This window comes from Podarcis raffonei, chromosome 3, assembly GCF_027172205.1.
Source record: "Podarcis raffonei isolate rPodRaf1 chromosome 3, rPodRaf1.pri, whole genome shotgun sequence".
NCBI lineage: Eukaryota > Metazoa > Chordata > Lepidosauria > Squamata > Lacertidae > Podarcis > Podarcis raffonei.
Genome location: NC_070604.1, coordinates 113,007,620 through 113,031,242, shown reverse-complemented (window position 1 = coordinate 113,031,242; position 23,623 = coordinate 113,007,620). Strand labels below are relative to the sequence as shown.

Here is a 23,623-nt window from a genome sequence, read left to right as displayed (position 1 = left end):
AATTTTAGACTATGGATTGTTAAGAGGGCAATGTGTATGATGTCACTAAATCTAAATGCGGTAAGCCAGCCTTGGTTGTGCTTGTGCATTCTGCTAAGTGCCACCATTGATGTCTGAGTCATAGCCCCGGAGACACCACTGGCTATGAGTACATACAGACAGCCATGCACATTGCCAGACAGGCCCTTTCTGTCCCATTAATTTGTCACCTAAAATAAAGTCACAATGTGGAGAGCACCAGCGTTCTGCTCCTCCCCGTGTTCTTCAAAGCAGGAAACCAAGCTGTTGCTTCTCAGTTATGGGGAAGTAATATGAAAAAGTTAAGTCCTCCCACACAATGTATGTATAATAAAGTTGCATGACGGGGTGTTCGTGTTAGTCTGGATGTCCTATCCAAGTCCCCTCCAGGCTTGTAGTTCTATCATCTGTAAAACAGGATTGTGTAGAAGGAACTGCAGAAGCGGTCAAACCAGTCTCCTTGCAACCATCGCCAAGTCTGATAAGTATCTCTTTGCTTGACTCAAGAGTTGGCCAAGCATAGGAATGTTGCCAGAGAAATTACTAGCTACTGATGCTTCCAGTAGGGGGCAGACCTTCACCCATCACCTGGGCTGAGGCAATGTCATCTTGGATGAAGGAGAACAGGTCAGTGGCCAATCTTATACTGGTGGTAGCTGGGAAGGATGCTTGGCTTGCTCTATGCACTGAAACGAAAGCGGTGACTTTGGGAACTCCCTAGAAACCTAATGGGAGGGAGCAGGACCAGTTGGGAAGTTAAAGCTCTCCCATCTGATGCTGAGCCTGTACATGTGTGTAATTAAGCCGCACTATCACAAAACTAAAAGGGATGTGGGTGGCGCTGTGGGTTAAACCAGAGCCTAGGACTTGCCAGCTTAGTCATGCTGGCCACATGATCTGGAAGCTGTACGCCGGCTCCCTCGGCCAATAAAGCGAGATGAGCGCTGCAACCCCAGAGTCGTCTACGACTGGCCTAATAGTCAGGGGTCCCTTTAATAATAATAATAATAATAATAATAATAATAATAATAATAATAATTTATTTATACCCCGCCCATCTGGCTAAGTTTCCCCAGCCACTCTGGACGGCTCCCAATCAAGTGTTAAAAACAGTACAGCGTTAAATATTAAAAACTTCCCTGAACAGGGCTGCCTTAAGATGTCTTCTGAATGTCAGGTAGTTGTTTATCCTCGGCTCTGGATCTCAGTGTCTGGGCTGAACGATGGGGGTGGAGACGCTCCTTTACCTTTATCACAAAAGTATCATAATCCCCAGCAACCTTCTTCCCAAATACATAAGCTGGCACCCCTGAAATCTATCCCTGCTTGGGAGATTAGGGTGCGTGTAATTATCATCAAGAAGCTGTAACATTAGTCATGTCTGTTTGGACAGCGCTGGAGATAAAGAAACAAGGTTTTGTTCTGCCACTTGAGGCCCAGGAGCAGGGAGACCTCTCTCTCTGCCCTGGCACAGCAAAAAGGCCTCTAGTCTGGGTAGAGAAGGAAAACACCCTTTAATAATAATAGGAAATGGTGTTTTTTGAGGAAGTGGTTGTCCCGCAGCACACTAAGTGTGTCAGTGGGAATGAGGCAGCTACCATCCTCTAGGGCAGGAAACCAGTGGCCCGCCAGATGTTGATGGACTACATAGGGGTATTATATAAATGAAGACTATATGTAATGTTTGTGTGTGGTTGGGGTAGAAGAGTCCAAACAATGATGATGGCTAGAGATGGTCCTTCTTCAAGGCTCTGCAGAGAAACACGTTTCTGAAAAGCTTTAAACATATTTTTAATCGAAGGATTTCAATTGCTTAAACAATTTTGTTGTACATATTTTATTAATTTCCATCTTGCCTGTCAATCCTCAAGGAACCCCTAAGGTGAGCTCACATCAAAGGCAGGGTGGAAATAAACCCAAACACAAGAAATGCTTTTCGTCAATTATAATAATGTCCTCTTAAATGTTACCTATTACCCCTTTGTAATTACCGGCTACGTCATCTTATAATCGTTTATCCACCTCTTGTTTATGAAAGCCTTCGTTGCAAAGGCATGTGGTAACCCAAATTCTGAAGCAATGGGATTTGCCACCACAGATAATAGTAAAGGGCTCAGCATACAGAGCAGGCCAGACCTGCACAGAAACACTCACATGACAACAGAACTACTTCTGTTCTATAATTTTCTTGACTTATAGATCAATGCACTCCTTAAAATATTTAATTACTCCAGGCAACAGGTGATGTGGAACTTGTGGCCCAACAAATGTTGCTGGACTACACTACCCAGAGCCAGTGTGATGTAGTGGTTAAGAGCGGTAGACTCGTAATCTGGTGAACCGGGTTCGCTTCCCCGCTCCTCCACATGCAGCTGCTGGGTGACCTTGGGCCAGTCACAGTTCTCTGAAGTCTCTCAGCCCCACTCACCTCATAGGGTGTTTGTTGTGGGGGAGGAAGGGAAAGGAGAATGTTAGCCGCTTTGAGACTCCTTCGGGTAGTGATAAAGCAGGATATCAAATCCAAACTCCTTACCCATCATCCCTGACCACTGGGCTTGCTGGTTGGCGCTGATGGCATATGGCATCCCCCAAAAAACCACCACAGATGGCCACAGGTTTCTCACCGCTAGTGCAGACATTCAAGAAGTCAGGCTTCTCCTCGTCTGCAGTCAGATGCATTAAAGAGATCTTCACCTGAAGAATTCAGAATAATAAAACAGTAGAGTTGGAAGGGATCCTGAAAGTCATCTAGTCCAACCCCCTGCGGGGCCCTTGGTCTCCCATCCAATTTGAAACCATACCAGACCCTGCTTAGCTTTGCAACTGTACTAGCAGTTTTAATTCTGCACCACTTCTTTTCTTAATCCTAGGAAGAGCCTGCTGGATTAAGCCCAAGCCCCAAGCAGCCCGCCATTCTTTTCTCATAGTGACCAGCCTTATTATGCCCAGGGGAATGTCAAAGGGATCCTAAGCCGGCAATTTAATTAAAAATCGCCAAGGAATGTCTGAATGTTTTTTCCATGGCATCTCTTTTGCGCAGGTACAAATTAAAGGGTTGCGTTCAATGATGTCCTACCTAGACAAGGCCTATTAAAACCAAGTCAGTCGTGCCTATTAACTTCATTGGGTCTACTCTGAGTAGCGCAAGCCACTGAACGGCTGTCAAAGTTTTCCATATCCAAAGCTTTTTTAAAAAACGAGTCACGTAAAAAATATATATCTAAAAGAAAGAAAGAAAGCACCTCCTTTAAACGACGACGTCATCTTGGATCTGAAAACAAGCTAACTTATCAGAGAGAAAGCGCCAGCCAACATTCCCCTTCCCAAAAAGCACGAGGTCTTCCCCGGCTCCTCCTCTGAAAGATGCTCGCAAAGGGGAGGGCGAAGAGTCCATTCCGGTCCGGACCCCGCCCTCGCGCGCCGAAGACCGAACTTTCCCCCACTTCAGGACCTCCACCTCCACCTCCACCTCCCCAGCCTGCCTCTCCGCAAAACCAACCACTTTCTTTGCTGCATGATAAAGAGGATCCGTAGTAGCGCAGGGCGCGCGCCTGCCTCTTCATCTTCCTCCCCCCCACCCTCTAATTGGTAGCGCCCTCCCTTGCCCCCTTCCTCACTGGCCTGTTGGGCTGTCCCTTTCGTTCCAAAGCGCGCCCGGGGGGGGGTGGGAATAGAACGGAGACTGAGACTTGGTTCAAGTTCTGCCCGCTCATTGCGCGGAGGCTGCGAGTTGCGCGCGCTTGCTGCCGCCTTCTGTGACTCAACAGGGCGTGGAGACACTGGTGGCGGCGGCGCCCCTTTTTCCCTCCCGAGGCATCGCGCCGGCTCCTCCGGAGGCATTTGCGCAGCCGCCCTCCCTCCCTTCTTTTTTTTTTTTTTTGGGTCCTCCTCCTTTCACTTTCTCCCTCCCTCTTTCTCTGCCCCCTCCCTCTCCGACGGCGCGCGAGGCGAGCTCCAGCCTCCCATCCCTCTCGCTCGCCTCCTTTGCGCCCAAGCAGCAGCAGCAGCAGCAGCGAGTGACTTGCTCCCGTTCCTCATTGTTCTCGCCCAGAAGCAGAAGCAAGGAGCCATGGACGACCCCGACCAGTCCCCCTTGGTCTCTTCCACCGCCACCTCGGGGGGAGCCGGAGGGCAGGACCAGTGGAAGCCTCAGCAGCCCCTGTTCCAGTACCAGTTCGTCGCGGAGGACGACGGCGAACCCGAGGAAGAGGACGAAGAAGACGACGACGAAGTGGACGACGAACAGCTGGAAGTGAGGGAGAGGAAGCCCGCCGCCCCAGCGCCTTTCCCCGCGGCGGCCTCTGCCCCGCCTCTGGGCGAGAAGCCCCCGGGGCCTCCGCCTGCCCCCCACCAGCCGGCCTGGACCAGCCACCCGGAGGCGCCCTCTTCCACCACCTCCCCTTACTCTCCATCCGCCTCCGACTTCTCCCTGCCTGAGGGGAAGGGCAAGGACCCCCCGCGCAGCGCCCCGCCGCCGCCGCCTCCGCCGCACCGCGAGGAGCCCCGCGCCCCCGCCGTCCCTCCGCGCAGCGCCCCGCTGCCGCCCAAGAGAGACGAGTCCCCCGCCGCCTCAGCTGCCAAGAAGGGCGCCGCCTCAGGCTCGCCTGGTGAGTGTGTGCGCGCGCGCGTGGGGCAGGGGGGAAACTGAGGAAGACGAGGTGGGGGGGGCAGGGAAGCTCCGAGGGAGATTCCCCCGAGGGGAGCTCCGGGGTGTGGCCGATTGGCTTTGTGGCGATGGGGGGCCGCGTGGGGGGTGGGCTCAGACTTATGGGGGGGTTGAAACTGTGGCAGGAGTGGCCTTACAAGGCTGTGGGGAGAGAGTTTCCTGGGGGGGGGGGAGGGAAGGGAAGGGGCAGGCTGGGGAGCCGTGAGGAAAATGGCGGGGAGGTGGGGTGTGAGGCGTGTTTCCTTTGGGGTGGAGTTGGGGGGGGGTGTCTGTGGCGGCGATGGCAGCCGTGTCGGGGAGCCAGGAAGGATCGGGGTTTTCTTTGGGGGGGGGTAAAGTTGGAGGACTTGTTCAAACGGAAGGATTGAGGCAAGAAATTGGGGGGGCGGGGCGGGCAAGGGACGAACTTGGGGGGCCAGGCATTGCAGGTAAGGGTAGGGAAAGGCGGCGGGAGCTCCTGGAGGGGGAAAGTGGGGAAGGGGCTTAGGAGGCAGGGATGCGGAGGAAGAGTGGCCGTGGGGAGTTTGGGGGTTCAGGGGGGTGATCGAGGCGCAGCTGGTGTCCAGGGAAGGAGTGAGTGGATGTTTTGGGGAGCCGGGGGTGTCTGATTGTGGGGCACAATGAGAAGAGGGGCCCGGGGGGGCCGTGGTCAGGAAGAGTGACTGGTTTTTCTGAAGGGAGTGGCCGGTGTGTGTGCATGTGTGTGCGTGCGCGCGCGCTACGGAGACTTCTCCGTTGGCAAACTGTCCTAAGGGGGGTTCTTTTTCTCGGGTTGTAAGGTGATCTGCTGGAAATGCAACGAGGTGGATCGGGCTACCGTGGGGGGTGGGCTCTGCAATAGAGCAGATGGGAGTGGCAGGCGCTTTGTGGGGTACACGTGCGCGTGGACGTAGCAGGTCCGGGAAAGGCTTTGCTGCTAAGCGAGCGCGTTACGCAGGCTCCCTTGCCACTTTCCCCTAAAGAATACTTAGGGGGCCGTGAGCAGCGCTTTGCCATCTGTCATGGGAAGAGCTGAGATCTTCCTTTGTGTCTGGAACCTGTTGTCGACCAGCCTTTTCCAAAGGCATTTTGTTTGACGGGCTCCGAATGCCAGCACTGGAGAGGAGGAGGAAAAAAAAATATCTAGGGTGTTACAGGAATAGTTCCAGCGCAGGGAAGGGTTCTTGTTTGCTGAGAAGGTGGGTGGGGTAACTGCCATTCCGCCCCCCCCCTTTGACTTTTGGAGACTTTTCAATTTCAGTAGCTATTCATGCAAGAAGCTGGTTCAACACCCACCCACCCCCATGTAATTCATGCTCCTCCTCTTTGCTTACTTCCCATTCCTGGTGCTTTTGCGCCTTGTTCTTTTCTTGATCTAGAAAAGCCCCCCCTTTTCATTCGGGGTTAAGAAGGGGGTTAAGGGGGGGCAGCCCACCCCCAGTCCTTCCCACTGTCTAGCATAGGCGTTGGAGCTCCGCGTATCTTTTTGTCTGCAGGCTAACTGAAGCCTCTACATCCAGCTCGTCTATTGTCACAGAGAGCCCGCCTTTTCCTTGCACACACTGGATCTAGAATAGATGAGTGATGGCTCTGGTCCTCCTTACAGCAGGCAGGATTCAGAATGAGCACCTCCCTTCCTGTATATGGAACCAGCAAACTTGACTCAGCCTCCTGCCACCGCCCAGCATCCGCACCAGACGGGAGCATTATGCAGACTTCTCTCTCTGCCTGTCTCTCTTTCTTTCTCTCTCTCTTCCTTCTTTCAAAGATTTCTGTGCCTTCAGTCTGGAAATTCAAGGCGCTTAGCAAAGCCTGTGTACATTGAAATGCAGATATCTGTCCCTTAGAAACATGAAAAGGATTCGGAAAGCATTTGTTCTTAAGTAGAAACAGAGACTAGGGGAATGATTTGGGCAGGAGAATGTCAGCACCAGATTCACACAATACTTTATGGAGAGTTACTGGGAGGATACAAATGCAAAAATAATATTACGATTCTTTAAAAAAGAGTGAGGATCGTGTTCTAATTTCATTCATTGTGCATTTCATGCTTACATACTACACTCCCTTTGGTGTCATTGATTGTTGTTAATATTACAGAATCAAAATAAAATGTTAAAGAAAAGAGAAGCAGCAGCAGCATATTAAATACAGCACTAAATTCCCACCAAGTTTCATGCTGTTTTAAGGATTAGAAATAAGCATGAAACAGTGGGAAATCCAAGTACTGTAGTATTTTCCAGTCCCTTTTGTCATTCTTGGTAGTGCCTTTAATAATGCAGACGCAAAAATGGATCCTGCAGAAATAGTGCAGTATTAGTTTTTAAAGGCATGTCTGTAGGTGTTCACTTTCTGTGTATGAGATGGGTATGCTATGAGACGGGTCTTAAAGCCTCTGGATATTCTCTGACAGTGCTGCATTCAGAATGAACTCTAAAGTAGTTCTTGATAGAAGTATATGATAGGAATCTGGGAACAGATGCTCTTTGCCCTTTAGCCACCCTAGGGGATAGGTGTAGTGAAAGTAGTTTCTCTACATTTGTGCACAATGTATCAAAACATGTTTAGTGCATTTATACCTCACCTTTCTCCCAAGTTGAGAATCAAGGAGGCTTACAAATTTAAAAACATTATAAAATACAAAGCAATAAAAACGAACTAGTTACAAAAATAATTAAGTTACATCAGAACATATTTAGCACCAGCAGGGAAAATACGGTTGCCCTAACAAGTAGGCCATTGATCAGCATGTCAATACCTTAGTTTTCAAAGCCCTGTCTGAGCAGGAAGGTCTTAGCTTGCTAGCAGAAGGATGATAAAGTTGGAGCCAGTCTAACCTCTCTTGGGAGGGAATTCCACAATATGGGAGCCACCACTGAAAAGGCTCTCTCTTGTGTCACAGCCAACTGTGCTTCTGAAGTTGATTGGGTTGAGAGAAGGTGCTCACCTGAGGATCCCATTGGGAGGTTCATATAGGAAGATGCAATTGTTCAGGTAGCCTAGGCTGTGTCCAAGATTCCTGGAATTACAAGAAAGAGAATGATGTATTAAAACGCTCTGAAGCTGAATAAGGTACAGTCTCAAAGTAGGGCGAAGAGGAGTGAAAGGAAAGACTTTGGTAGAAAGAACATTGTATAAGCATCAGATCAATTACAAATGGACTTGATGTGTTTTAACTACAAACTTGATTCCCAAAAATGAGATGCAAATAAAAGTGGATTAATAGTTAAGATACCGTATTTTTTGCAACATAACACTCACTTTTTTCCTCCTAGAAATTAAGGGGAAATGTCTGTGCGTGTTATGGAGGAAATGCCTACGGGTGGCATGCCTACGGATTTTCCTCCTCTAAAAACTACGTGCGTGTTATGGTCGGGTGCGAAAAATACGGGTAGTTAAAAATGACAGCAAGAAATCCTTGTCTTGTATTGCAAACGTTTATATAGTAGGAAGGGGTGTGTGCTTCTGTGGAAGAACTTGGACTTTATAATCTGGCCAGGGTGGGAATTGTCAGAAGAATTCTGTGACTGCTAGTGGTTTTATTATTCCTAAATGAAAAGCGACTTCTGAGAAACAGAATGGTTAGAATTAAATGGAGCCAGAAACTTGCCAAAGTCCGGAAGGGAAAAATCATTTGTGGAGCTGCTATCTGATCTCCAGAGAATCTTGGGTATTCATCCAAGTAGTAGCTAGGTGTATTCTCCTTGTTTATGGAATATACAGTTAACTTCATTTTGCTACTCTATCAATCACATATTTGCTACTGTGCTGTCAATCTCTGGTTGCACATTTCCCCCCTCTTTCCCCTGTCAATAACTGGGTGTCTTTCCTCCTAGTATTTCTGTCTTACACTTCCCTTTCATTTTGGAAAATGCTGCTATTTCCCCTTCTCCCCAGATTCAAAACAGGGGGTGTTCCGCTTCCTGCAGTTTCATCATTTCTAGAACCCAGTGATTCTTTCATTTGATCTCTCTCACTAAAATGTTGTTCTTTTCATGTGCTGATTAGGTAGGTCTCCCCATTTCTGCAGGTGCTCCCCCACTTGACAGCAGGTGGGTGTGTCCCATTTGTGCCTTGCCATATGTAACACTACTTGCATGTTGTAAAGTAACCCATCAGGGAGATTACTGTATCGAAAGCTGTCTCTCCCTGATATTCTGGTTTACTACATACAGAGAGGTTTTTGCATGTGGGAAATTAAAAACATATATGACCCCTCACCAACCACAACTTGCATTCTGAAGTAACACAGGTCCGGATTCTGTCAGCTCCCTTCTGCAAAATGCTTAAATACACAGTAATTCTCCAGTAGCACAGGTATATAGGGGCAGGTCGATTGTGTCATGGCCCTTAAATAATAGTGTTGATACATTTTGGCATATTTCTGCAGCTACTTTGTGTAGCACTGGAAATACCACTTAACTTTTAATACATCGGTGTATACAGAATTGAATTCTGTTAATTGAGCACAGGGAATTTGGATATGTAATGCAAGCTTTGCTTCCTGTTTGAGACGAGCAAAGAATTTTGAAGCGTTGTTTTCTTTCAGTGGAATGTTGTTTCATACTACAGAAAGGTAAGAGTGCTCTGTGTGTGAATAACCATGCTCACTTGAAAAGTATTTGGCTGTGTTGGCAATCCACATGTTGAGAGCAATTTTTGAACTTCTCTTCATGCTGATTCATTCAAATGGAGTGTTTGTGTGGGTAGCCGAGGCTTGCCTGTTAATGCAGCACATGGTTGGATTGTCTCGTGGAGGAGGAGTCTAATGCACATGGCTTGACAGCATGGTTCAGGGCTTTGCACTAGCAACCCCAGTGGATGAGTACATTTGAGCTATCCTGGGGCTTGCCGATCAGAAGCTCGGTGGTTTGAATCCCCACGACGGGGTGAGCTCCTGTTGTTCAGTCCCAGCTCCTGCCCACCTAGCAGTTTGAAAGCATGTCAAAGTGCAAGTAGATAAATAGGTACTGCTGCAGCGGGAAGGTAAACGCCGTTTCTGTGCGCTGCTCTGGTCCGCCAGAAGCGGCTTAGTCATGCTGGCCACATGACCCGGAAGCTGTCTGCAGACAAATGCCAGCTCCCTTGGCCTATAGAGCGAGATGAGTGCCACAACCCCAGAGTCGTTGGCAACTGGACCTAACGGTCAGGGGTACCTTTACCTTTACCTTTATAGCCTTTGAATTGTTTCTTTGGCTGAAGTTGCTCCACTAAAAGCTGGTGCTGGGATGCTTATAACCCAATGAACAATCACTAAGAACTGATAGAGCTCTAACTCTGAGCATCCTCTATAGTTAACTGCTAACTGTGACTCACTTCTAATAGTTTGTCCTCCTGCAGTGGATTTTTTTACTGTGTTATTAGTAAGAGAGTAAATGTGGACATTTAGCACAGGAATTGCATTCTGTGTTCACTGTGCATATTATTTAAATGCAGGAGTTTAGTTCTAGAGTGTAGATTGTGAAGAGCTTGGCTAAAAACTGGCTTGCGGTGGATATAAATGGAAGTATGCATTTTCTAATTGAGGTGCTTGAAATCCTGCTCAGTCTTTTGACCTTGGCATCTCGCTTCCTAGTGTGTAACCAGATTCTTGTTTATGAAGATGCTGCATCTAGCCATGACCTTAACTTGTCAAAAACAAGCTCATACCCTGCTGTTTGCAAAAATTATGCAGTTTCAGCAAATCTGCATTATTATTATTGTTTGCCTAATTTTGCAGTTAATCTTTTGAACAACCTGGGATATGGTAACGAGCAGTGGAAATAATCAGAAGGGAAGAAGTAGGTAGGTGCTATGACAGGTTGAGGAGAGTTCATGGAACAGAAGAAGTAGATAGAGAGAGGTTTTTCTCCCTTTTTCATAAATACTGTATAGAGCTTGTGGAAATCTAGTTGGAAGATTCAGGACAGATAGTAGAAAGTACTTAATGCAGTGCATAGTTAACTAAGTCTGTCAATGGCCACTAGCCAGGGTGGCTATGCTTTTCCTCTATGGTTGAAGGCAGAAGTGCTTCTAGTTGCTGGAAGCCACAGGAGGGGAGAATGGTCTTGTGTTTAGGTTCTGCTTGCCAGTTTCCCGCAGGCATCCGGTTGGCCACAGTGAAAACTCTTGAATCCAGGAGTGCTATCTTCCCCAGCCACTTTGAGTCTTCGTCAGATGCTGACTGCCTACATGTTCTCAAACTTGCTTCTGCAGCCATAAGGACTAGAAACTCATTATTTCACCATGAAAGCCGGGATTCCCAGGATGCTGTCCTCTGCCACATAGCCAGATCTTCTAGCAGCACAGTACAACGTTAGAAACTCAGATATATAAGCTAGGTGTCTGTTTGCCAGGGGGTTGGACTAGATGACCCTCGGGATCCCTTCCAATCCAACAGTTCTACAATTTCTATGATCTCAGCTACATTGCTTGATGGTAGCTTGCTCTTACAACAGATCACGTGTCGCAGTATGCAAGAAGGAGAAACACGCACACAGTGGAAATGATACTTTCAACTCTGGTCGTCAACTTGGCGCCCTGCCATGTGATGCCCAAAATCTTTCTGATACAGTGCGTATGGAAGGCTGTAAGTTGCCTATGGCTCACTTGCATAAAGCAGCGTGCTCAACATGCAAGCAGGTAGACCTTCATTGTGGTATTGGTCATTAGCATCACATTCTCCCATACCCTTTTGGAGAGGCAAGCCATTGTCATAGCTGCCTTGCCAATACTCTTGTCCAGCTCAGAATCGATGGAGAGGTTGCTGGTTATGGTGGAGCCCAGGTAGACAGGATCGTCTACCACCTCTAGTGTGTGGTTCCCAGTTCTGATGTGTGGAGAGCTGGTGACATCATAACTCAGGATGCTGGTCTTCGTCAGGCTGAACTCCCTGCGGGCTTGGGCAAAATGGTTGAGATGAGTCTTTGTAGAGCTTCCTCGGAGTGCATTGTCAAAGCTGTGTCATCTGTAAACAACATCTCTTGGATAAGAACCCGCCACATTTTTGTATTGGCATGGAGTTGTGCCAGGTTGAGCAGACCCTATCAGTCCTTGAATGGAGATACACACTGTCTCCAGTCAAGCTGAAGGCATAGCAGAGCAACAGGGAGAAGAATATGCCAAAGTCATCAAACTAAACTATGGTTTAGTGTGAAAATGTGTGAGCCCCACCTAGAAAGGAGATTGTGGCTACTTTGCTTCTCTGGTTCTGCTGTGAGCTAAGTCGTGATTTGCCTTGGTGCATCATCAGACCGTGAGCTTGTGGTTTGTCTTGGTTACAGCTTGTGTTTGACCTGGAGGGAGACTGGTGGCTTGGCTCTACATTACATGCAAATGATGCTATGTGTACTACAGCTTACATCATCCAGCATGGCTGATTATCTGGGAAGATGGGAGCTGTAGCCTACCACCAACGTCTGGAGAGCATCATTTTGGCTCCCCCACCTCTGGTGATACATAGAGAATGCACAACTTTAGTTAAGTCTTGGTAGGCTTCACATGTAAATGCCTTCTTGAATTGTATCACATTTTTCCTTCTGAAAACAAGGACTGCAGTTCCGGTAGGGTTTCACCATAAATCCTATTTCTATTTACAGTAATATTAAAGGATAACAACTTTAAAGTTTTGGCAGCAGCTCAAGAGTATGTCACTGGGTATTTGCATTGTTCCCAAATGTTTACCTGAGAAGGTGTGCTGTTGGAAACTTACCTTGAATACCTGTCATCCTCTCCACATGCTTTTAGCTCATCTCAGCTTTCATATGCTGTTGGGATGAACTCCCTTTTCTCATTGAAACAAACCCCTGTTAAACCCTCCCTCGTTTTCCCCTCTGTACTCCAGAACTTGTTTCTCTCTGCACCACTACAACACACAATTATCCTCCTAGTTCCCCCTCCCCCCAATTCTCACAACTTATGCTGCCTTCTCCCTCTACCTGTAGTCAACTTACCTTTGAATCTGTTCTTCTCCCCCTTTATCTAAAGCATCTATCCCAGGGGTGTCTAACTCAAATTCATTGGGGGCCGCATCAGCAGTTTGGTCACCCTCAAAGGGCCCGTTGTATCTGTAGGACTTACAGTACAGGAGAGAAGGGTTCAGGCAGCCGTTGGATCTGTCACATCACAGGATGGCATGCGCTCAATATAAAAACAAGTGGAGGTTTCCTGAATGCATGGAAAATGGAGGTTTCCTGTGTAGAACGGCCGGCGCTGCTAGAGGGCAGACATTCTCTGGCTTGTAGGCTGCCGCGCATGCGCTGAAGAGGCGGCTTTCTTGTGTCAAAAAAAAAAAAAGGCGAGAATAAAAGGTGAAGGCTGGCGCCCGGCGGCGGCTACACAGGCCACATGACGAGGTCTGGCGGGCCGTATTCGGCCCGCGGGCCTTGTGTTTGACACCCGTGATCTATCCTATTATTTCACATCAAAGACTTTCCAGGGTAGCTTAAAAAGATCAGAAGTAAGGCACTCCCTGCCTTCAGGATTACAATGTGCTGCCCTTCACAACAGTTGCAGTTGGATCTCTCCCAGCCAGGAGGTTTGTGCCTGGGAGGGTCAGTGCTTAACCCTTCATGTCCCTGCTGGTTCTTCCTAAAGGCCATCTTTCCACATGTAGCTTCCCCACTGCTGACCTTCAAGTCTTGGTGCTTGGCCTGAAGGGTGGGTGGGAATATGTGCTTATTTGAAAAATAAGAATGCCAAGCAATTATTATTATTATTAATTATTATTATTATTATTATTGGTTTCCTCAGCCACTCTGGGTGGTTTCCAACAGGAGATTAAAAACACATCAAAACATCAGTCATTAAAAAACTTCCCTAAACAGGGCTGCCTTCAGATGTCTTCTAAACGTCAGGTAGTTGTTTATTCCTTTGACATCACCAGCTCAATATGTACTCAACTTTGAACTTCCACAAGGCTGTCTTGAGTCAATGCATCGATTGGCGTAGAGTCAGACCCTTTCTGCCACCTACCAATCTTCCCTGCACATGCTCCTTCAAAACACATCCTTCTCTTTACACTACCACACATCTCTCCACATGTAAATCTTTCAATTTCTAAAATTTATTCTTTCCCCCTGCATTTGCGTGTCTCGCTGTGTTTGCTCTTTCTTGGGGATTCAGCCTTCTCCACTGGTTCTCTTTTCTCTCTCATTTTCCCTTCCTTTAGTATATGGTTTTGCTTGCATCCCTTTACAATGCCTTGCTGAGAACACATGGGGCTTTCTTCCCCCCACACAGAGCGTTTATTCCTCAGCCAGTTCACACAGGCTGAGAGCCTCAGACGGGTGGGCTAGCCACAGTGGCAGCCTGCCTGCAACAGCTTAGCAAAAACTGGCACAGACTTCCAACATGGGCCTCTGAACCCAAGGCGTTGCCCCATCCCTGCCCATACTTCCAATGAGCTTGAGAGAGCCTTACATTTTCCCAGGCATAAGTGGGAATCAGTTGCAAACAATGGGGCCCTGGGAATTCTTCCAGAGTACAGCAAATAAGACAGGTATTGGGCTGTGACTTCTCTTTTGCAAGTCTGCTTGTATGGAGACCTCATGATTGTCAAGAGCTTATGTGTTTTCAGCGTGATAGCTTTGGCAGAGTGTAACTGTTCTGATAACATTGTTTCGGAAGACTTCTGCAAAATGGCTTTTGCCCTTCTCTGTTGTTGCACTGGGCGTATTTTCTTGTTTAGAAATGTATGCAGATTCGTTGAAGCAATTTAATATTTTTGAAGGTTATGATTTGTGTTCAAAAGGTTCAAACGCCAGTATGTAGGGAACAGATATTAAATCATTACCTTCTGTTCTCAGCCAAAACAAGCTTGATTTTATGAAAGTCTAGTCATTATTGAGGGGGAAAGCCAGTTGTAGCTGTACATACTAATTGTGTATGGCAGCAGGGAATGGAAGCATCTGGGAAGTCAGCGGATGCAACTGTTGTACAAATGCCCGTTGTTTATTTCACTGTTGAATTTGCATAATAGTTGTAAGTTCGTAATGGCTTTGTAATAATGCCAGAATGGCTGCAAGTAAGTTTTCGGCGGCCTTGTTTTGATCTGTTTTCTCATTGTTTTTCATTCCAGTGCTTGTACTAATGTTTTTGTAGTCAAAGCTGGACTAGTATTTAAGCTGCCCTGTGGCCAGAGTATGGAGGCTCCTACTTGCCATATTTTGGTACAGTCCTATGCACCTGGCAAGTAGAAGCCTCACCTCTCCTGTTATAGTGTTCCAGGAAGCCTCACTTCTCCTGCTGTAGTGTTCCAGGAAGCCTCACTTCTCCTATTAGTGCTTCAGGAAGAGGAGGAGTCAATCCCAGGAAGCTGAGAAGGGTGGTAGTGGTGGGGTGTGTGGGGTTGTGTGCCACTGTTGATACTTGATGATCCGTCCTAAGTGGCGATCAACTTAAATTCTAGCTCTTATCTCTTTAGGATGGATGATTTCTCTTGGCAAATCATTTAAGATGGTATTTATACCCTTCTTCTTTTGTAAACATTTGAAAGCAACTAAATGATAAATGTGAATCTAAAACGTATCCTTAAAGGGATTACTACTTGCATTCCATTTTTTAAAAAGCCTTTGACAATAACTAAATTACATTGATCAATAAATTGGGGCCTAGGGGCAAACAGGGCCCCTTCCCATTAATCCTATCTTCTGGGATACTCTTCTGTGACCTCTGAACCCTTCTCTTACATGTATTAACTTCTTGTGAGTGTGAGGGTTCAGTATTTCAGTCTTGGAGAACCACTGCTAATAGGAGTTAATACACCAGTGTGAGATAGTTATGTTCGTATGAGACCAGGAGTTAAGATACTTTGAGCAGGATTCCTGTTGATTGTGGAATCAAGGGTTTTGAGGTGTGTTCCTGTGCAGCAGAACAAATAATTCCTGTTTTGCCGCCTCGTTGACTTTAGTGCTCCCTCTCCTTAAAGGGGGTGTGTCTTCTCTGAAATAGTAAATGGATGCATAACTTCAATATTAGAGTCTGCATGCCCACATTTCATACTTGTATGCCATTAAGGGACAATTCTTAAGACGGTTTTGCATTTACAACTTCAAATAAGCCAAAAGAATAGATATTAATGGTAGTGTTGTCTTCTGATGATAAGTAGTGGTTGCTACTTTGCAATTTAATAACTTGGAAAGGTTTTGATAACATGCACATTTAGAAACGATCCATTAAAAAGGCTGAGATTCCTCCATTGCAGGGTGTGATCCTATGATTCTATGTTTAAATAAATAAACATTTCAAATGTCTGACAGTCCTCATCAATACCATTTAATTGTTCTCATTTCAGCCAGCAGATTTTCGCGAAGGTCAAATTTTAATGTGGAAATCCATCTCATAACTCATTGTCCAAAGTGATGCTTGTCTAGCTATGCATAAATAATTAAAATGTTCCAAACGGACATTATGGTGCACACTTTCTCAAGCCCTTTTAACAGATAATAGGGTAGCAGTATAAACTGAAAGCAAAATATGTTGTATCAGTCTGCACCACTCTCTGCCTGCATGAGCAGCACTTATAGTCTGCAGCATCAATTTTGTAGTAGTAACCTACAATATAGGGACGCGGGTGGCGCTGTGGGTTAAACCACAGAGCCTAGGACGTGCCGATCAGAAGGTCAGCGGTTCGAATCCCTGTGATGGGGTGAGCTCCCATTGCTCAGTCCCAGCTCCTGCCCACCTAGCAGTTCAAAAGCACCTCAAAGTGCAAGTAGATAAATAGGTACCATTCCTGCGGGAAGGTAAATGGTGTTTCCGTGCGCTGCTCTGGTTCACCAGAAGCAGCTTAGTCATGCTGGCCACATGACCCAGAAGCTGAACTCCGGCTCCCTCGGCCAATAAAGTGAGATGAGCGCCGCAACCCCAGAGTCGGCCACGACTGGACCTAATGGTCAGGGGTCCCTTTACCTTTACCTTTAACCTATAATATGGAAAAAGCTGTTTTTCAGATGCCATGTAGTAATAAACTTTGCACTCTGCAGCTTCCCACGAAGTTCTTCAGCCATCCTCTTAATAATTCCCTTTACACAATTTTGATAACCCAGGGTTTCTTCAGGAGGGAGGCCAGGGTATAAATTCAATAAATAATAATAATCTATCCCTTAAAATTTGGCAATGTAAAAACTAGGATGAGATAATCACCCACACCATTTTCTGCATCTTGTGCAAAGAAATGCGTGCATTAATAGCGCCTTGGTTTCGCAATGCACATCTTTGTTCTCCTCCGCCGGATCTCTGCTTTGTTGAGTAATCATACAGAGGCAGACTAGCATTCCTTAATTCTCGGATGCTTTACTTGGCAACCTGAGCAGTGCAGTAATCTGATCTCTTTGTGCGGCTTAATACTTTCAAGAAATCAAAGACCAAATAAAGATTGGCTCCATTTTATACTTGATGCTTTGGAAGTAGAATGTGTACGTAACAGCAGGACACCATTTAAGTGTATGTTGCAAAGCATATCTCCCGTTTTGTGTTCTTCAGCAGTTTCAGGGCCAAGAGGGTGTGTGTGTGTGTAGATGTGTATGATGTAACTCCACACAGCCCTAAGAAAGTTGGGAAATGTTAATCATAGTGTATCTTTGATGTTTTTAGGCCACTGTCCGGGTAAAAAAATAACCAGGTTCGCTAACGAGGACAAAACCATAACAGAATTTAAAAAGTGGACTATAGTAAAACTACATAGAAATATAATTATTTTATTTTAAAACACAAGAGAGGGAAAGCAACTGCAGGAAGCAGGAAAAGACCCACTAAATGCAGTGAATAATAATAATAATAATAATAATAATAATAATAATAATAATAATAATATTGTCTCCAGAATAGTGATAATTGGATGGCATTCTAGACGAAAGAATTCACCACTAAAAAGTCTTTCTTCCTGCTTGGAAGAAGTCTAAGAAGTCTTTCTTCCTGCTTGGAATCTCTACTTATTCGCCAGTAGAGATTGACTGTATGGCAGCCATGCGATCTAATATGGACAAAATCAGCACCTTGAATTGGACCCATAAAAACACTGAAAGCCGGGGCAGATCTCTTAAAACAAGTTCCGTTCAGTGTGGCATAACTCTAGGCAGAAGTCTCGCTCCCATATAACTGAGGCTTCTAATCAGCCTTCCAGAAGGTAGCCCAGTATAATGCATTATATTCATGTTGGCTTCCTTGGCCACCCAAGGAATTTTCAGCAAAAACATGTAGGTGGTATGCACTAAAAACAGCAATGGTGATGCTTTCTGCAGCTGAAAACAGTCCCTTTAGGCATGCACTTGCGAGGTTTGGGAGATGCAAACAACATCCAGCAGGCTTTATTTATTTATTTATTTATTTATAAATTTCTATACCACTTTATAGGGACGCGGGTGGCGCTGTGGGTTAAACCACAGAGCCTAGGACCTGCTGATCAGAAGGTCGGCGGTTCGAATCCCCGTGATGGGGTGAGCTCCCGTTGCTTGGTCCCTGCTTCTGCCAACCTAGCAGTTCGAAAGCACATCAAAGTGCAAGTAGATAAATAGGTACCGCTCCGGCGGGAAGGTAAATGGCGTTTCCGTGCGCTGCTCTGGTTCGCCAGAAGCGGCTTAGTCATGCTGGCCACATGACCCGGAAGCTGTACGCCGGCTCCCTCGGCCAATAAAGCGAGATGAGCGCCGCAACCCCAGAGTCGTTCACGACTGGACCTAATGGTCAGGGGTCCCTTTACCTTTATACCACTTCATATTTTTAAATAAAAACCTCAACACGGTTTACAGCATATTAAATAAATAAATCAATGAAACAATAGCTGGGCGATGTTCCTCCGGCCTCATGAGGAGCCTCTTCAGTGGGGCTGGTGAGTCTGGGCCTTGCCCCCTAGCCCAGGTGGAAAGGGCTTTGTAGGGAGTGGCCTTCACGCCTCACAGCCGGGCGATGTTCCTCCGGCCTCATGACAAACACAACACCGTATAGTGCATAATTCAAGCCAGCCATTCCCTATTCTTGATGGTCAGCTGCTATGGTGTGCGTTGCTCAGCTTTTGCATCATCTTAGATGTGCACTGGCTTGCTCTTAGTCCTTTAATCGCTTTCCCACCAAGTTCACATGTTGCCTCATTAAGTGAGGCTCTGGCAGAGCTCTCCTGCAGGGCACAGGTGGCGCCCTTTGCATAACGCTTTTCTTTGCTTCTTGGATCAGTCAGGAAGGATAGCTAGTAATTATCCTGCCGATACTACGCTCTTGAAATAGTTGATCACAAGATGTGAACTGGAGGGCGTATAAGACTTGGGCGAGGGCTAATGGTTAAATCAAAGCTCTTTTGCTCTTTGCTTCAGGGGAAATATGTTAGCTCAACCTTGGAGTAAGTGGATATACATGCACTCTTGAGACTGTTAAGTCAGTGCACTGATTCTGCCTATGCTATTTCATGATTTTATACAACCTGCTTTGCATTTAAAACAGTCCCAAATATTATATTAAAACATATTTTCCTTATTTCTGCAGTCAATTAGCAATAGCTGTCCCCACCCCCGAGAGATTCAATTCCTTAACGTACTTAATGTTCATATGTTTAGGGGACGAATGTGTGGAGGGGGAAGTGTGCTAAAATTAGGGACTCTTGATCCTCATCTTAGGAGAGTAACCGTGTGAAACACATCTGCTTGTGTGGAATTCTGGGTGGAGTTTTAAGTGACCTGTTAATGACCCACATTAGCAAATAAGTGTAGCGGATGAAACGCCCTGGAATTTTTTGGCTGGTGGATCCTGAGTCAATATTCCTGGGCGTTCCTATTTAGGCTTGCAGCTAAGATTGGGGCAAGTGGCCGGGGGGGTGGGGTTGGAATGGGGAGGAGTGTTCCTTAGCAGAAGCTTTTCCACTTTGTGACAGAGTAATCCTGCATGCGAATTCTCTCGTTTAGTTCTTTTTAAATATGGGTGTAAAATATCTGCTAAAAATATGAATGCTGAATACTCTCTTCTCCCTCTTTCCCTTCTTTGAGCTCATTTTCCACATTTATTTCTGCTGAGGTCATACTGTATTTGTTTTTCAGATGAGACCCTTTTTGCTCTTCCTGTTGCATCTGACCCTCTGATGCACTCTTCTGCAGGCAAGTTATTTCAGCTAGCCTTTTGCATTAGAGTATGCCCCCACCCCTCCGTGTCCTTTGCGTTTTCCTTTCCCACTAATAGTTTTTAGATGTATTTACTAAAAAAAAGTTGTCGAGGATCCAAGAATACTAAAGTCTCCTAAATTTGCAAAACATGTTTTGTTTGTTTCGAAGTGGCTCGAAATTCAAACTTGGGCAGTTTCTGTTTTGCAGTTAAACTGCAGCTGTCCATGAATTCTTGGAACTTTCCCCTAGGAACACCTTGTAGCTACTATTAACAGAATAACTATTAAAGGTGTAGTTGCTTTTGCTGATATAGAGTTGGCTCTAATTGGTTACAATTAATGAACTGTTAGCATTAATGCAGTTTACCATACTTGAAATTGCTTCGTCTTTTCACCTGTCTGATGAAGGTAACCCTGCCAATCTCTTAATTACCGTATTTTTTTGCTCTATAATACTCGCTTTTTCCCTCCTAAAAAGCAAGGGGAAATGTGTGTGTGTCTTATGGAGCGAATGCAGGCTTCGCAGCTATCCCAGAAGCCAGAACAGCAAGAGGGATCGCTGCTTTCACTGCGCAGCGATCCCTCTTGTTGTTCTGGCTTCTGAGATTCAGAATATTTTTTCCCCTTGTTTTCCTCCTCCAAAAACTAGGTGTGTCTTATGGTACGGTGCGTCTTATAGAGCGAAAAATACGGTATATAGTTAAGAGACTGGGCTTCAGATTCTTTGAGTTTTCCTCTTCCTCCTTGTATTTATTCCCCAGTTTACTGTTAACATTCACACTGGCTCTTAACTATGGTTAATGCTAAGAAGGATTCCCCTTGTTACCCGGACTTGAAGCTGGTTTGCAAATGCTGGTTCGGAGGGAACCTACTCAGTCTTAAGCATAGTTGGTGTTAAGTAGGGTTGCGGTGAGTCCTCAGTTCCTAGGACACACCTTCTTTTCCAGGAGTAAGGTTTGAGACAAACTGCATTCATTTGCTTTTAATGACCGTCGTAGCGTCCTCTTTTCTCTCTCTTCAAAATATGGAAACCCTAGTTGAAGACTTGGGAGGGAGAGGAAATGCATTACTTAACGCCTTCTCCTGCTCTCTTGGCTATGGTTAAGAGAACATCAATATTATTTCTTCACGGGGTTATTATTATTCACTTGCTTTTTTCCAAAAAAAAAAGAGTGGGTAGGAGAACGAGACCTATTTCTCAGGCTTGTTCTGCAAAACCTGTGTACTTTGCATTGCTCTAAGCTCCCCCCTAACCTTACTGGATTGCACAACATTTGCTGCTTCATTTACATTTACCCTCTCTTAGCTTTAATATTGCATGCTTTCCCTACTAACCTTTCTAGCTGTAAGCGTTGAGAGCTAGCTACTGTGTTTTTTTGGGGACGGGATCTTGTCGTTGAAACTTGCCTTAACTTTCAGACCACTTGCACTCTTCGCTAACTTTCCTTTCTGTCCACGGCCACAGACAAAGGTATGGACTTGCAGGAGCAGCTGGGTCGTGCATGGCGAGAAGATTTCGCTGCAGCCCCCCTTGACGCTACCGCTTCTCTTCCCTCTCTCTCTCCTCTCTCAGCCAATCCTTTTAAAGACTACACAGCCCCCAACACAGTATCAGGCGGGCTATCTACAAAGGGCAGTTACGGTCAGGTTGAAAGCCAGGCATTTACCGCTGCTACCAAAAACGCACGGAACCCGTTCCTTGAAGATGCTGGTGGTTCAGAAGCGAAACCTTCGGAAGCAGTGCCCTCTGACACTGGGACAGGTCTATTCTTTTCATCTCAGACCAAGGAACCAGTAGGCACCAATGAAGTGTTTAATATAGAAAAACTATCTGCGCACCAGCAGGACTCTTCTCCAGAATCTCCTGTCGAGCTGTTTGTGAAGCATGATAACGATGCATCTCTTGAAGACCGAAAGCACGATGCCGACGAAAATATGGCTTTCGTAGACCTTTCTGCAAGAGACGACTATGTGGACTTCAAGCCTTTTGAACCATCATGGGCTAGCAATGAAAGCAGCAGTTTGAAAGAAATGGCTAGGAGTCAGGTGGATGGTGTAGGTAAATATGACACGGAGGAGGCTCAGACTCTGCCGGTAGAAAAAGACTTTGGAAAAGAGAGCGAGAAGAAGCATGAAAGCAGCAATGAAGATATTTCTTTCCCCAGCACTCCAGAAGCCTCAAAAGAATTTTCAGAAGCTTACATTACTTGTGCCAAGTTTGAATCAGCTGTGACAGTCGAGGGCAGCGCAGCCAAGTCTCTGGTGGAGGAGCAGGCCTCTGAAAATAAAACAGATGAGAAAAAGATAGCGGAGATGAAGGCCCATTTTGGCACAGAACCAAGTGTTGCCCACAATGAGTTGGCAAGTGGCCAGGGCAAGAATGCTGAATCTGATAAAGCCGAGAATCTGCTGGCGTCTACTGATGCTCTGGCTAATATGCCCGAAGGTCTTACTCCTGACTTAGTGCAAGAAGCATATGAGAGCGAACTTCATGATGCAGTTAGCCCCAAAGTCGCTTACGAAACGAAGATCGATTTGGTTCAGGTGTCCGAGTCGTCGCAAGAGCCCTTGAATGTGGCCGTGCAGATCTGCCCCTCCTTTGAAGGAGGGTCTGAAACAGCTCCTTCCCCTGTCTTGCCAGATATTGTCATGGAAGCACCGTTGAATGCAGGCGCTGTTGGGGTGGTTGCTCCTGCTGTGCAAACCGAAGCCTCCCCTTCGGAAGCTTTTGCTGGCGATTACGAGAATGACTACGACAATGTAATGCAGAAGTCTGAGGAGCCTCCCTCATATCAGGAGGCAATGAATGTACCTGCAAGTCAAGCACAGGAAACCAAGGTTGAACCCGGACATAAGAGTGGTACAACTGCGGAAGACTTGGAGAATTCTTATATATCCATTGCGTGCGACTTAGTTAAAGAAACGAAGGTTCCCAATGAATCTGCTTTGCCGGCCGTTGCAGAGATATCTAAGGAGGTGATTTCAGAATGTGTTTCCCAACCTGTGCCTGAATATGCTGAGCCTGACGAGAAAGCACCTGGGAAAAGTGACTTATTTGGTAGTTGTCAAGAACCTGTCCTTGCTCAGAAAGAGAGGGAAGCTGTGAAAGAGAAAACCACTGCATCTGCTGCTAAGATTGTTTCCAAGGAAGATTGGGAGGAGAAGCAGAAGGAGATGCCAGCTTCCCTTAGCAAGCCTTACTTAGAATCCTTCCAGCCTCAGACTGAACCCCCCAAAAATGCACCCACTGTTTGGGCTCCAGAAGTAGCAAAGGAGGAGAAGACATGGAAGGAACTAGACATGGAAGAACTACGTACTGGCGCAGGTTATTTCCCTGTTCCCAAGGAGCTCAAAGTGGGAGACAAAATTGTGTTGTCTGCAGAATCCTCTCCAGAGACGGATGATTTCCCCACAGCTCCTTATCAAGCTGCTAAGTCGGTGATGGAAAAAGATGTGTTGAAGGAGATGGAAAGCAGAGAGCCCCGTGATGCATTTGAATTGGAGGCAAGGCAGCCTCCTTGCCAAGAGGTGGCCCACGACCTTTCTTTGAAGAATGTGCAAGTCAAAAATGAAGAGAGAGGTCCTGCCTTGGGAAAACCCTCCGTGAAACTGGACAGAGAAGTGCCTGAAGCAACGAAGGAGATCTCGCCCCCAGCTGATGTTACTCCTTCGCCGGCAGAGAAAAAGTTAGACAGTGTAGGAAAGGGAGCTGAGAGAGGAGTTGCTTCTGTCAAGGAAAAGGAGAAACCTGCCCCTATGTTTTCATCAAAGCTGACTAAGCCTTCAGGTAACCTGCTTTCACTTCCTTTGCATTTCACTAATCAATGTGTTTCTTCAGCATGCCATGGCTTGTGTCCCTTTCGAAAATGTGTGTCTCACGATCTGGCTGTACATCT

The 23,623-nt window shown here is 46.3% G+C and overlaps 1 protein-coding gene and 1 long non-coding RNA gene across 3 annotated transcripts in view; one reads left to right on the top strand and one right to left on the bottom strand.

The window, feature by feature from the left end:
- Positions 1 to 1,041: 1,041 nt before the first annotated feature.
- Positions 1,042 to 3,689, bottom strand: LOC128411371 (uncharacterized). Its single transcript, XR_008329773.1, has 2 exons — positions 2,552 to 3,689; positions 1,042 to 1,265 (listed from the first exon to the last, which is right to left on the bottom strand). It is a non-coding gene; the product is annotated as an uncharacterized LOC128411371 (long non-coding RNA).
- Positions 3,690 to 3,717: 28 nt separating this feature from the next.
- Positions 3,718 to 23,623, top strand: part of RTN4 (reticulon 4) — a 63,741-nt gene continuing 43,835 nt past the window's right edge. Inside the window, exons 1-3 of one of the 2 annotated variants that reach the window (XM_053383657.1) lie at positions 3,718 to 4,625; positions 19,666 to 19,722; positions 21,301 to 23,514. In XM_053383657.1, the coding sequence (XP_053239632.1) occupies positions 4,088 to 4,625; positions 19,666 to 19,722; positions 21,301 to 23,514 (2,809 nt within the window). In that variant the 5' untranslated portion in view covers positions 3,718 to 4,087. Of the gene's footprint in view, positions 4,626 to 19,665; positions 19,723 to 21,192; positions 23,515 to 23,623 lie in introns of both variants that reach the window. The other variant, XM_053383656.1, reaches the window with a different exon arrangement.